General features: G+C 46.7%; 1 protein-coding gene across 1 annotated transcript in view; it reads left to right on the forward strand.

Moving 5' to 3' along the window:
• The window catches only part of SEL1L3 (SEL1L family member 3), a 65324-nt gene that overhangs the window by 15455 nt on the left and 36044 nt on the right, over positions 1-13825 (forward strand). The window contains exons 5-9 of the mRNA XM_060246216.1: positions 4478-4533; positions 6284-6416; positions 7340-7463; positions 8853-8999; positions 10460-10671. Of these exons, the coding sequence (XP_060102199.1) occupies positions 4478-4533; positions 6284-6416; positions 7340-7463; positions 8853-8999; positions 10460-10671 (672 nt within the window). The remainder of the gene's footprint in view (positions 1-4477; positions 4534-6283; positions 6417-7339; positions 7464-8852; positions 9000-10459; positions 10672-13825) is intronic.

A 13825-nucleotide genomic window follows, 5' to 3' on the forward strand; every position in this document is an offset into this window, starting at 1 on the left:
GTGCTGATTTGGTGTCTCCACGATGTCATCAAGAAACGTACAAAAAAATTTAAAATAAGAAAAGAGCCCTGCTGTGTCAGACCAGTGGTCCATCTGCTTCAGCATCATGTTTCACACAGTGGCCACCCTGGAGGTCCAGCAAACTAGAAGAAGCAGAGAAGCTTTTAATACCCAGCTTTCCACTACCCTAAGGAGTCTCAAAGTGGCTCACAATCATCTTCCCTTCCTCTCCCCACAACAGGCACCTTGTGAGGCAGGTGGGGCTGAGAGAACAATGACTGGCCCCACGTCACCCAGCAGGCTTCATGGTGACTTCCAGGCTGGACTACTGTAACTCGCTCTACGTTGGCCTACCCCTGAAACTGATCCGGAAACTACAGCGGGTGCAGAATGCGGCAGCTTGCCTGCTGACTGCATCACCTGTACGGGTGAGCATATGGCCGGCGCTCCGTAACCTGCACTGGCTGCCTATAGAGTACCGGATCCGTTTCAAGGTGTTAGTCTTGTCTTTTAAGGCCTTACATGGCCTACGTCTCCTCCCATATACGCCCCGGAGGTTGCTTCGTTTGGCCTCCCGAGATCTTCTGATAGTCCCCGGCCCCAGAGATGCCCGTCTTGCCTCTACCAGGGCCAGGACTTTCTTGGTGCTGGCCCTGACCTGGTGGAATCAGCTCCCTATGGAGATCCGGGCCCTACCTGGCTTGCTGGCCTTTCGTAGGACCTGTGAAATGAAGCTGTTCCGCCAGGACTTTGGATGAGGCAGCGGGCATCTATTTATCGATCTGTTGGCCTCCCCTCTACTGCTCTGCTGTTATACTGCACTACTGTTGGACTGGATAAAAATATGGAACAGAAGTCTATCAGTGGCTATTAGCCACAGTATGTATATATGTGTGTGTGTGTATGTATGTATATGTGTATACATACACACACATATATTGGCCACTGTGTGACCCAGAGTATTGGACTGGATGGGCCATTGGCCTGATCCAACAATGCTTCTCTTATGTTCTTATGTGTGACAGAGTGTTGGACTGGATGGGCCGTTGGCCTGATCCAACATGGCTTCTCTTATGTTCTTATGTGACACAGAGTGTTGGACTGGATGGGCCATTGGCCTGATCCAACATGGCTTCTCTCATGTTCTTACGTGACACAGAGTGTTGGACTGGATGGGCCATTGGCCTGATCCAACATGGCCTCTCTTATGTTCTTATGTGTGACACAGAGTGTTGGACTGGATGGGCCATTGGCCTGATCCAACAGGGCTTCTCTTATGTTCTTATGTGTGACAGAGTGTTGGACTGGATGGGCCGTTGGCCTGATTCCAACATGGCTTCTCTCATGTTCTTATGTGACACAGAGTGTTGGACTGGATGGGCCACTGGCCTGATCCAACATGGCTTCTCTTATGTTCTTATGTGACACAGAGTGTTGGACTGGATGGGCCATTGGCCTGATCCAACATGGCTTCTCTTATGTTCTTACGTGACACAGAGTGTTGGACTGGATGGGCCATTGGCCTGATCCAACATGGCTTCTCTCATGTTCTTACGTGACACAGAGTGTTGGACTGGATGGGCCATTGGCCTGATCCAACATGGCCTCTCTTATGTTCTTATGTGTGACACAGAGTGTTGGACTGGATGGGCCATTGGCCTGATCCAACAGGGCTTCTCTTATGTTCTTATGTGTGACACAGAGTGTTGGACTGGATGGGCCATTGGCCTAATCCAACATGGCTTCCGTTATGTTGTTATGTACTGTGATGCTATACATAAGAACATTGTACTGTTTTGTGCTATACCGCCTTGCTGTCATGCCATCTTGCTGAATCATCTTGCTGCACTTTGATGAATGTTGTAATTGGTTTTATTACGATTTTATCGTGATTTTATTTCTATTTGCTGTACTCCGCTCTGAGCCCTCAATGGGGGAATGGGCAGAATATAAATAAACTAATAATAATAATAATAATAATAATAATAATAATAATAATAATAATAATAATAATAATAATGTGGCGGAGGAGGAAGTGGGGAGTCAAACCTCGTTCTCCAGATTAGAGTCCACTGCTCTTAAGAGAGCCGGTTTGGTGTAGTGGTTAAGTGTGCGGACTCTTATCTGGGAGAACCGGGTTTGATTCCTTATCTGGGAGAACCGGGTTTGATTCCCCACTCCTCCACTTGCACCTGCTAGCATGGCCTTGGGTCCGCCATAGCTCTGGCAGAGGTTGTCCTTGAAAGGGCAGCTGCTGTGAGAGCCCTCTCCAGCCCCACCCACCTCACAGGGTGTCTGTTGTGGGGGAGGAAGGTAAAGGAGATTGTGAGCCGCTCTGAGACTCTTCGGAGTGGAGGGCGGGATATAAATCCAATATCTTCTTCTTCTTCTTAAGTGCTACACCACGCTGCTGCTCAACTGAACACAGGGACCCAGGCCTCCCCTTGGTGTTGCCCCCTAGCACTGGTATCCAGTGGTTTGCTGCCTCTGCAAAACTCTGGATTTGGAGCAGGAAACATCCGGATCTGGAGCTTCTCTTTAGTCATCATCATCACTACCTTTATTGGCATAACAGCCAGTTTGGTGTAGTGGTTAAGTGTGCAGACTCTTATCGGGGAGAACCGGATTTGATTCCCCACTCCTCCACTTGCAGCTATGGAATGGCCTTGGGTCAGCCATAGGTCTTGAAGGACTTGTCCATGAAAGGGCAGCTGCTGTCAGAGCTCTCTCGGCCCCACCCACCTCACAGGGTGTCTGTTGTAGGGGGGCGGGGTAAGGTAAAGGAGATTGTCACTGCTCTGAGACTCTGAGATTCGGAATATAGGGCAGGATATAAATCCAATATCGTCGTCTTCTTTAGTCACTACAGCAAGTAGCTATTTATGGGCCCTATCTGTCTAATCCTCTTTTAATTGCTTCATTCCATGGCAGGGAATCCCACAATCCCAAGTGAACTGAAGAAACTTCACACATAACACTCCCACCACAATCCCTGGAGCAGTTTTTCATGTTAGATAATCTTTTAAAAATAATGAAGTGGTGCTCGGATGGACAAGCGCTTGAATTTCATGACTGGCTTTTGAAAATTAAAGACATTGTTTAGCTACTTAACATAAGAACATAAGAGAAGCCATTCCATAACATAAAAACATAAGAGAAGCCAAGTTGGATCAGGCCAGTGGCCCATCCAGTCCAACACTCTGTCACACAGTGGCCAAAATAACCAAGTGCCATCAGGAGGTCCACCTGTGGGGCCAGGATACTAGAATCCCACCCTGTTGCCCCCCCCCAAGCACCAAGAATACAGAGCATCACTTGCCCCAGACATAAAAGAAGAAATAGACTGCAGATTTATACCCCCTCTTCTCTCTGAATCAGAGACTCAGAGCAGCTTATAATCTCCTATATCTTCTCCCCCCACAACAGACACCCTGTGAAGTGGATGGGGCTGAGAGGGCTCTCACAGCAGCTGCCCTTTCAAGGTCAGCTCCTGAAAGAGCTATGGCTGACCCAAAGCCATTCCAGCAGCTGCAAGTGGAGGAGTGGGGAATCGAACCTGGTTCTCCCAGATAAAAGTCTGCACACTTAACCAGCACACCAAACATAGGAGAAGCCATGTTGGATCAGGCCAATGGCCCATCCCGTCGAACACTCTGTGTCACACAGTGGACAAAAAACCCAGGTGCCATCAGAAGGTCCATCAGTGGGACCAGGACACTAGAAGCCCTCCTACTGTTGCCCCCCCCCCCAAGCACCAAGAATACAGAGCGTCACTGCCCCAGACATAAGAACATAAGAGAAGCCATGTTGGATCAGGCCCATGGCCCCCCACGGCCCCCAGGGGCTCCTTGGCAGAGGGCTCAAGCCCGCCGGTCTCCCCTTGGATGCCCTGGGGCGTTTCCAGGTCCCTGGGGGAGGAACCCCACGACTGCCCCTCGTCTGGGAGGACCCGGCTGGGCCTTGCTGGGGGTCTCGCCAGTGGCTCCTCCTCTCGCTCACCGTGGGAGCCCCCACCCAGCCCTCATGGCGCTGCTGCCGCTTGATACATGGCGAGAGGGCAACACTTTCTAGAGTTGCCAACTAACTAATTTCTCATTAGTAGTTGTAGATTTTCCAGGCTGTAACTGGTTTCTGGTTTTGCGACACACTAGATGAGGGGATTGGATGGCACCCATCCCATGCACATGAACGTTTATATAGCCGCCGGGTTGCCTGGTCTCTTGTCTTCTAAGGACAAGACATAAGGGCCTCCTCTCAGTCACATGCTGAATGGCGTTTTCAGAAGCAAAAAAACAAATTTGGGGAAATTGTGTAAAAATTGTGATGATTTCGTATATAAAGAGAGTGAATTCTCCTTGTGGGTTCTTGTTATGTGTCTGAAGCACACGCAGTCCAAGACTAAGTAAGCACTATATCTTTAACTGACGTTCAACATTTATGTTTTCTAAACGAATGGTAACTAACTTTCCTTCTTTAGATAGAAATATGCAGTGTTGAAAAGAACCTGAATAGTCGCCGGCATCAAACGTTTAGGTAAGAGCAACTCTCTCTCCTCCATTTTAAACCGACACTGTGTGTTCTCAAATATCTGACATTTTCCTCAGCATGTGAACCCTAGTAAAGAATTAGTCATGCGTTTCCTAGCAACAGTGGGAGGGCTTCTAGTGTCCTGGCCCCACTGATGAACCTCCTGATGGCACTTCTTTTTTTGCCACTGTGTGACACAGAGTGTTGGACTGGATGGGCCATTGGCCTGATCCAACATGGCTTCTCTTATGTTCTTATGTGTGACACAGAGTGTTGGATTGGATGGGCCATTGGCCTGATCCAACATGGCTTCTCTTATGTTCTTATGTGACACAGAGTGTTGGACCGGATGGGCCATTGGCCTGATCCAACGTGGCTTCTCTTATGGTCTTATGTGACACAGAGTGTTGGACCGGATGGGCCATTGGCCTGATCCAACATGGCTTCTCTTATGTTCTGTGTTACCAAAAGGGTGTAGGATCCACTTCCCCAAGGTCCAGTTCTACAAAGATCTGCTCAATGTTCTTTCGGAGGACGGGCATAAGCCAGAAAAGCAACATGGTTCCTTCCCGAGCCTGTGTCACCCTCCCCAGAGACTAGTGTGGGAAGAAACCATGATATCCCCTATGAGGTTCAGGCTTTTTAAATGCTTTTACCTCAACTGTCTTAAACAAAGCAGGATCCAAGGCCACTTACATTAAAAGTCATATTAAACAGGTAAAGCAGAGAGCCGCTTTGGTGCAATGGTTAAGTGTGTGGACTCTTATCTGGGAGAACCAGGTTTGATTCCCCACTCCTCCACCTGCACCTGCTGGAATGGCCTTGGGTCAGCCATAGCTCTGGCAGAGGTTGTCCTTGAAAGGGCAGCTGCTGTGAGAGCCCTCTCAGCCCCACCCACCTCATAGAGTGTTTGTTGGCAGCAGCTGCAGGTGGGGAATCGAACCCGGTTCTCCCAGATAAGAGTCCTCACACTTAACCGCCACACCAAACAGGTACTTGGTGTTACTCTGTTAATGTTGCAGAGACCTACCATGTGGTACTCCCTCGGATATGAAAATCCTCTCTGGTCTGCTTAGATTTGCCCATCTCTAGGTGGAGGGCTTCCCTGGAATTACAACTAGTCTCCAGACTACAACGATCAATTCCCCTGGAGCTGATGGCAGCGCCAGAGGATGGACTTTGCGGCATTGTACCCCACAGAATCCCCTTCCTTTCCAGAACTCTTTCCTCCCCAGGCTCTGCCCCCCAAACTCCAGGAATTTCCCAGCCCAGAGTTGGCAACCGGAATTGTGCCTACTCCTCAAAAGATTAGCACTGTGGTCCTAAGTGGGCAGCAGGCATAGAAAAGTGTCACTTAAGGCTTTTTTTTTGTAGCAGGAGCTCCTTTGTGTATTAGGCCACACCCCCTGATGTAGCCAATCCTCCAAGAGCTTACAGGGCTCTTAGTACAAGGTGTACTGTAAGCTCTTGGAGGATTGGCTAAATCAGGGGGTGTGACTTAATATGCAAAGGAGTTCCTGCTACAAAGAAAGCCCACGTCACTCTGCTTGGAGTGGCCTCTGTATACCTTCCCTGCCAACCCTCTGTGTCTTCTTGAGCTTTCCTTACTTTTGTGCATGGAGGGTCTTCTCAGGAATGGCACCCTTGTGTGCCAAGGCTCTGCCCTCAGCCTGCTGTTCCTGCCGGGGACACAGGGGTTTTATTTGTGACACGATATTTTGAAATACTCAGGCCATGAATGTATCTCCTTTTCTAGTTTTAGGGAGGATTTCTTCTACGATGACACTTTGGGATATTTTGTTCTCGGAGGCAGTAGCTACGCATCAGGTATTGAAGGATACTTTGGCCCGGTGAAATACTATCGGCTTAGTTGTCTTGGGACAAGAAAGGTGAGTGAGTGGAACACCGTGGACTCTGGACGTGGTTAGGAGGCCTGTGTCTGACCCAACTGTCGTTTGAAGTACGGTTCTCAGTTCTCATGATTAAGAGGGGTTTTTAACAGTTATTTTCTCAAGAAAAGGTGGGGTTCAAAAAAGGGAAAAAGGGGACGGAAAATATAAATTTATCTGAAATCTTCAAATATTATGAATATCACATTACAAGTAAGATCAACTTTGTTAGTAAAAGAACGTGTTTAAAAAGTTGAACTAGAGAATAAAACATCATCCTTACAATATTCTGAGGTGAGGTTTTTTTTTTCTTTAAAGGAATAGACAAAAACTTTCTCAATAGCAATAATCTTTTAAGAGTAACAAGGATTACATCTTTAAACAGTTAAACAAATTCCTGCACTAAATTTGAAGCATCCTTAAACCTGGATATTATCATAATTGTTTGTCAGTTTCTAAGTTTTATTCTTGCTAAATATTTGAATGCTGGTGGAATACTGAATAAAACGATTAAAAACTACCATAGTTCTCTACATCACCTTTAAAATAATGTTCAAATAAGTTCAAAAATATCAAGGAATTCAACTATTCCTTTAATATGAGTAATAAGCCCCAGCTGTTTTTTTGAGGTAAAATTGCACTGAGGTAGTCAATCACAGATTCCCAACAAAAAGTACAGTTTGGCCATCAGCGTCTGGTGCTTGTCCTGCTCTGATACCGTGTTGCATGCTAAATAGCGGTTGTTTGCACAGCTTGATTTATTGTTGCGATGGGAATAAAATGATGATAAATAAATTACATAATCATTTTATCTAATGCTGAGAATACATTCAAAGTCTTCCCTCAAAAATTTTGCTGTGTCACTACTGTTTAACTTACGGTTGTCGAAACTAGTAGAAATTACATTTCCCCTCCCCCTCCAGATCGCTAACCCGTTCTACCACAATGAAATTATGGAAAGAATTGAGCTGTACTACAACAAATGTGCAGATATCCAAAGCATAGCATCCGAGTATGGTTTGAGGATGAGACAAGAAGAGGGGAAGTGTAAGTATTAAGCTACAGTCTATGAATAGTGCCCCCCCCCCCCAGCTTGCTGTGCCTCCCCCCACTTCAGGGTTATCAGAAAGTGTTTGCGGGGAGGGAAATATCTGCTGGGCACTCCCATTATACCTTATGGTGACCGGTTCCCATAGGGTGTAATGTAGAATCAATCTATGGATATATGGGGCTTTTTTGGGGGGGGGGCTGTTTTTTTTAGTTAGTGGCGCCAAATTTTCAGCATAGCATCTGATGCGTCTCCTCAAAATCTCCCTCCAGTTTCAAAAAGATTGGACAAGGGACTCCAATTCTGTGAGCCCCAAAATAAGGTGCCCCCATCCTTCATTATTTCCAAATGGAGGGAAGGCATTTCAAAGGCACGCAGTCCCTAGCACATCTACATTATAAATGCATCTTGGTTTTGTACAACATTAAACACGTTTCCCCTCATTCACTCTCAAATACTGGGATTGTAGTTTGGTGAAGATTCTCAGAATTCTGTCTGGTTAGACTCCTGTAGCCCTCCTCACAGAATTACAGTTCCCAGGTTTCCCTGGGGAAAGGGAATAAGTGTGATACCCATTTATGCCTGCTGTCGTAAATACCTATTAGTAAGGATGAAGTCTCATGTTGATCAGTGGGACTTATTTCTAAATGAACATGTTCAACATCATGCTGAATGTTTGTAGAGTAACATAAGAACATAAGAGAAGCCATGTTGGATCAGGTCAATGGCCTATTCAGTCCAACACTCTGTGTCACACAGTGGCCAAAAAAACCAAGTGCCACCAGTGGAGCTAGAAGCCCTTCCACTGTGCCTCCCCCAAGCATAAGAATACAGAGTATCACTGCCCCAGACAGAGAGTTTCAACAATAAGCTGTGGCTAATAGCCACTGATGGACCTCTCTGCTCCATAAGAACATAAGAGAAGCCATGTTGGATCAGGCCAATGGCCCATTCAGTCCAACACTCTGTGTCACACAGTGGCCAAAAAAACCAAGTGCCATCAGGAGGTCCACCAGTGGGGCTAGAAGCCCCTCCACTGTGCCCTCCCCCAAGCATAAGAATACAGAGTATCACTGCCCCAGACAGAGGGTTCCAACAATAAGCTGTGGCTAATAGCCACTGATGGACCTCTGCTCCATATGTAGATCCAGGTGGGCAGCCATGTTGGTCTGAAGTACCAGTCCAGTACCACTGGACTAAACATTTGTTTGTAGTCTACACACGCTCACAATCTGAAGTGCTCCGGAACCAAAAATCAAGCAACAATCATCTTTAAATGGAAGCGATAATTTTTTTGTCATAATGAAATAACATTGAAGAAAAAACGACTTCTCTGTGTGAAAAGCTTCTGAAAATCAACTAGGATAATTCACTTTCTTTCACGTCAGGCCTTAATGGAAACTATTATTTGGAGATGAATAAGAAATACGGAGGGAACATGAAGTGCCAGGCCTCCTTGTGGGGAAAAGATCTGAGGGATAAATATGAGGAGCTGTTCAAAGAGCTGCAAGATACTGATTTACATTTGCCAGACGGTAAGGGGGGAATTCTTGTTTCTTTTCCTTTCCTTTTGACATTTTTGAACTTTTGCTCCAGTCTAGGATGCCATCCTCCAGGTGGGACCTGGGGTCCCCTGGAATTCACAACTCATCTCCAGACTACAAAGATCAGTTCCTCTGGAGAAAATGGATGCTTTGGAGGGTGGAGTCTATGGCATTGCACCCCACTGAAGCCCCTAACCTCCCCAGGCTCCACCCTCCAATCTCCAGAAGTTTCCCAGCCTGGATATGGCAACTCTGCCTCTCCCACCCCCGCCATTAGCTGTGGGGATCTGGCAACACTACACATTAAGGCAGGGGTGAGGAACCTCCGTCCCGAGGGCCGTATACGGCCCTTGAGGTCACTTGGTGTGGTCCTTGGGGATTGCTGGGCCGAACCAAGCCGTGTGGCAGCCTCTCTGGGGCCTGGCTGGCCTGCGAGGATCGTGGGGCCCAGCTGCTCTGTGCAGCAGCTTTCCCAGGGCCAGGCAGGGATCACAGGGCCGAGATGTACCGTTTGGCAGCCTCCCTGGGGCCTGGCTGGCCGGCCAGAATTGCTACAGGGCCTGGAAAAGTTACTGTCACAGCACTTGGTTATCCCAGAGGGTGTAGCCTAATATGCTAATGATGTGTGACCTAATATGGTAATATTAGGGGATGTGGTCTAATACTAGGGGATATTAGGGGACGTGGTCTAATATGCTACTGAGTTCATGCTGGGCTTTTTCTACAAAAAAGCTCTGGACCTATGCATTTGCCCACAATGGTGGGCCGTGTGTGTGTGCGCGCGCCAGATTAGGCTCTCCCCACATGACTTCAAATAGAAAAACAATTATTTGCATTAATTTTGCTGGGCTGAATCATTCTCCCTCGGCGGAGCACTGTTTTTTAAGTTGATAATTTTTTATGGCCTGCGAATGATGTTATAAATATCCATATGGCCCTTGGCAGAAAGACGGTTCCCCGCCGCTGCATTAAGGCAATAGTTCTTCAGCTTTAAGGGATGGAAGGTCATTGCCTCCAGACGAAATAGATTGCTTATTTATTTATTAGTTTATTATTAATTTTAAACATTTGTTCCACTTCTGGAGAAAATGGCTGCTTTGGAAGATAGACTGCCTGGAATCATAGCCTACTGAGCTGGGGTGGAATACTAGCAGGAGCTCCTTTGAATATTAGGCCACACACTCCTGGTGTAGCCAATCCTCCTGGAGCTTTTTGTAAGCTCTTAGAATGCCCTCTGCTCTGCTAGAATCCCACTCCTGCTACTGAGGTCCCTCCCCTCCTTTAACCCCTCCCTCCTCAGACTCCACCCTCAAATCTCCAGGTATTTTGGAACTCAGAGATGGCAACCGTATGTATGCTGTAGCCAGGTATCTATAACGCACAGAACTTGCACAGAACTTGCTCATAGGATCCAGGACTTGTGTATTATTATTATTATTTTGCATTTGTAGCTCCTGAAATCCAGAAGGATGCAGCGTTAGAGACTGGATGCAGGATATTTGAGCAAGTTGCTCAGAATCTATCCAGGGCTAATGCCTTACATTCTATCCACTCCTCTGTCTTGTCTCTGATGGACTCGAGCTGTTGTGGTTATCACAGGGCCTCCTACGTCCTCGCTGTTGTCTTTGAAGTCGGACTGGGTGTGCCCGTTGACCCAAACCAGGTAAGAATTGGAATGTCTGTGGTGAGAAATTTGAGAAAGAGCATTGCCAACACTGTATATCTCATTGGCCAAACCTTATTTGTAGGTTCATCAGGAGCTGAAGGCAATTTGATTTATATATTTGTGCCATTTAAAAGCAGTTCAGATACGAAATCAATCTTGCTCCTCCCCCATTTTATTTTATTTGATAAGTTGATGAATAAGCATTTAGCTGAGTAGATGTACCCACGGCCCTACAAAAGGTATCTAAAAACCAACAATGATTATTTTTAATTGTAAGAATTCTTTGAAAGCGGATGGAGAAAGCGGATGTGGGCAGTGGGCACTAGCCAATCAGTGCTGTGTACTACCACTTTCTTCTGTAAATTTGCAGCTTTGTGCACAGTCTTAACATGTATTAACTGTAAGAACTGATCACACTAGCTGACTGGCCACCTCAAGAAGGAATGGCTACTAAGCAGGGGTCATTTTGTAGGGGGGAAAGTGCAGGAGTTCAGTAGCATATCTTCTTTGCATATGCCCCAGGATCTGTGTGCAGTGGGGAGAGAACTCCACACTGCATGCAGACCTTGGCTGGAGGCTCAGGAGCTGTGCTCCTGTGAGCTCCTGCTGAATTCGACCCCTGCTACCAAGTATGCATAATGTACTAATTTGCATTCCTATTTGTTATCATTGTTGTTGTTCAGTCGCACAGTCGAGTCCGACTCTTTGTGACCCCATAGATAAAGTCACGCCAGGCCCTCTTGTCTTCCACCATCCTCTGAAGTCTGCTCAGATTCGTGTTTGTTACATCAGTGGCGCTGTCCAGCGATCTCCTCTTTTGCCGTCCCCTTCCTCTTTTGCCTTCTGTCTTTCCCAGCATCAGGATCTTCTCCAGGGAGTGCTCCCTTCTCATTTGGTGGCCAAAGTATTTGAGCTTCAGCTTCAGCATCTGACCTTCCAGTGAACGGTCTGGGTTGATTTCCCTTAGGACTGACTGATTGGATCTTCTTGCAGTCCAAGGGACTCTCAAGAGTCTTCTCCAGCACCACATCTCAAAAGCATTTATTCTTCTGCGCTCGGCCTTCCTTATGGTCCAGCTCTCAAAGCCGTACATTACCACTGGGAATATCATCGCTTTGACTATACGGTCTTTTGTTGGCAGGGTGATATCTCTACTTTTTGTTATACTGCCCAGGTCCTCCCAAGGAACAAATGTCTTTTAATTTCATGGCTACCGTCACCATCTGCCGTGATCTTGGATCCTAGGAATGTGAAGTTTGTCACTACTTCCATGTCTTCCTCTTCTATTTGCCAAGGTGTGATGGGGCCGGATGCCATGATCTTAGTACTTTTGACGTTGAGTTTCAAGCCTACTTTTGTGCTCTCCTCTTTCATCCTCAACAAGAGGTTCTTAAGGTCCTCCTCACTTTCTGCCATTAGAATAGTGTCATCTGCATATCTGAGGTTGTTGATGTTTTTCCCGGCAATCTTAATTCCGGCTTGTGCTTCATCCACGCCAGCATTCCACATGATGTACTCTGCCTATAAATTAAATAAGCAGGGTGACAATATACATCCTTGTCGAACTCCTTTTCCTATTCTAAACCAATCAGTTGTTCCATATCTCGTTCTGACAGTTGCTTCTTGACCCTTATACAGGTTTCTCAGGAGACGTGAGGTGGTTTGGTACTCCCATCTCTTGAAGGACTTGCCACAGTTTGTTGTGATCCACACAATCAAAGGCTTTAGCATAGTCAATGAAGCAGAAATAGACGTTTTTCTGATACTCCCGTGCTTTCTCCATAATCCATCGAATGTTGGCAATTTGATCTCTAGTTCCTCTACCTCTCTGAAACCCAGCTTGAACTTCTGGTAGTTCCCGATCGACCTACTGCTGAAGCCTAGCTTGTAGGATCTTTAACATGACCTTGCTGGCATGTGAAATGAGTGCAATGGTGAGATAGTTTGAACATTCCTTGGCATTACCCTTCTTTGGGATTGGAATATAAACTGATCTTTTCCAATCCTGTGACCACTGCTGTGTTTTCCAAGTCTACCCTCTAAAGCAGCCATTTGCTCCAGAGGAACTGATTTCTGTAGTCTAGAGATCAGCTGTAATTGTGGGAGAGCTTCAGGCCCCACCTGGAGGCCGGAAACCCTATGTAGGACTTTAGTGGCACCTTAAAGAACAATATTTTCCAGGTGATGAGCTTTTGTGAGTCAAAGGTCACTTTGTGAGAAAGCAAGCTTTGACTCTCAAAAGCTTATACTCTAAAAATGTTGTCCAAGGTAGTCTTTTTTTGCTGTCACATCTCAGCTGACTTTACGGCAACCCCGTTGTGTCTTCAAGACAAGAGACTTCGGAGGTGGTTTGCCATTACCTGTCTCCAGGTCGTGACCCTGGCATTCCTTGGAGGTCTCTTATCCAAATACTGCCCAGGGTCGACCGTGCTTAGCTTCCAAGACCTGGCAAGATAGGGCTAGTCTGGGCTATCAAGGTCAGGGCTTAAGGCAGGCGTGTCAAACATGCGGCCCAGGGGCCAAATCAGGCCCCTCAGAAGGCTCCTATCAGGCTCCCAAGCAACTGGCTGTCATCTGCTTCCTTCTTCCTCACTCTTGCTTCGTTTTGCATCGCTTCTTGCTTTGCCAGGCTTGCTCAATTGCACAGCAGAGCTACAGAGCAAAGCCTCTGTTTTCTCCATTGGCTGAGGCTCCTTCCTTGGGAAGGAAGGGGGAGTGGGAGAGCTTGGTTCTCTCAATCACACAGCAGAGCTGCGGAGTCAAGCCTCTCTTCCTTCTATTGGCTGAGGCTCCTCCGCATTCTGGTCCCCTGGGGAAGGAAGGAAAGAGCCAGAGCTTCCTTTGCCCAGTTCCCTGGATCCCATGGGAGAAATGCAGTATTTGACCGAGTGCTAATATTTTAAGCATGTTTAAAGTTTTTTTTTTTAAATCTTTAATTGTGTTTGTCTGTGTCCTTTATAAAGCTTACATCTCTGGTACCTAATCTTACATAGGTACACACATGGCCTGGCCCAAAATGGCCCGGCCTGACAAGGTCTCATATATGTCAAATCCGGCCCTTATAACAAATGGGTTTGACACCCCTGGTTTAAGGTGCTGCAGGACTCAAATAGCGAATGATAGTTTTTAAGCATCTGCTACCGTTTACAGA

The sequence above is a fragment of the Heteronotia binoei genome, chromosome 9, assembly GCF_032191835.1.
Source record: "Heteronotia binoei isolate CCM8104 ecotype False Entrance Well chromosome 9, APGP_CSIRO_Hbin_v1, whole genome shotgun sequence".
Lineage (NCBI taxonomy): Eukaryota > Metazoa > Chordata > Lepidosauria > Squamata > Gekkonidae > Heteronotia > Heteronotia binoei.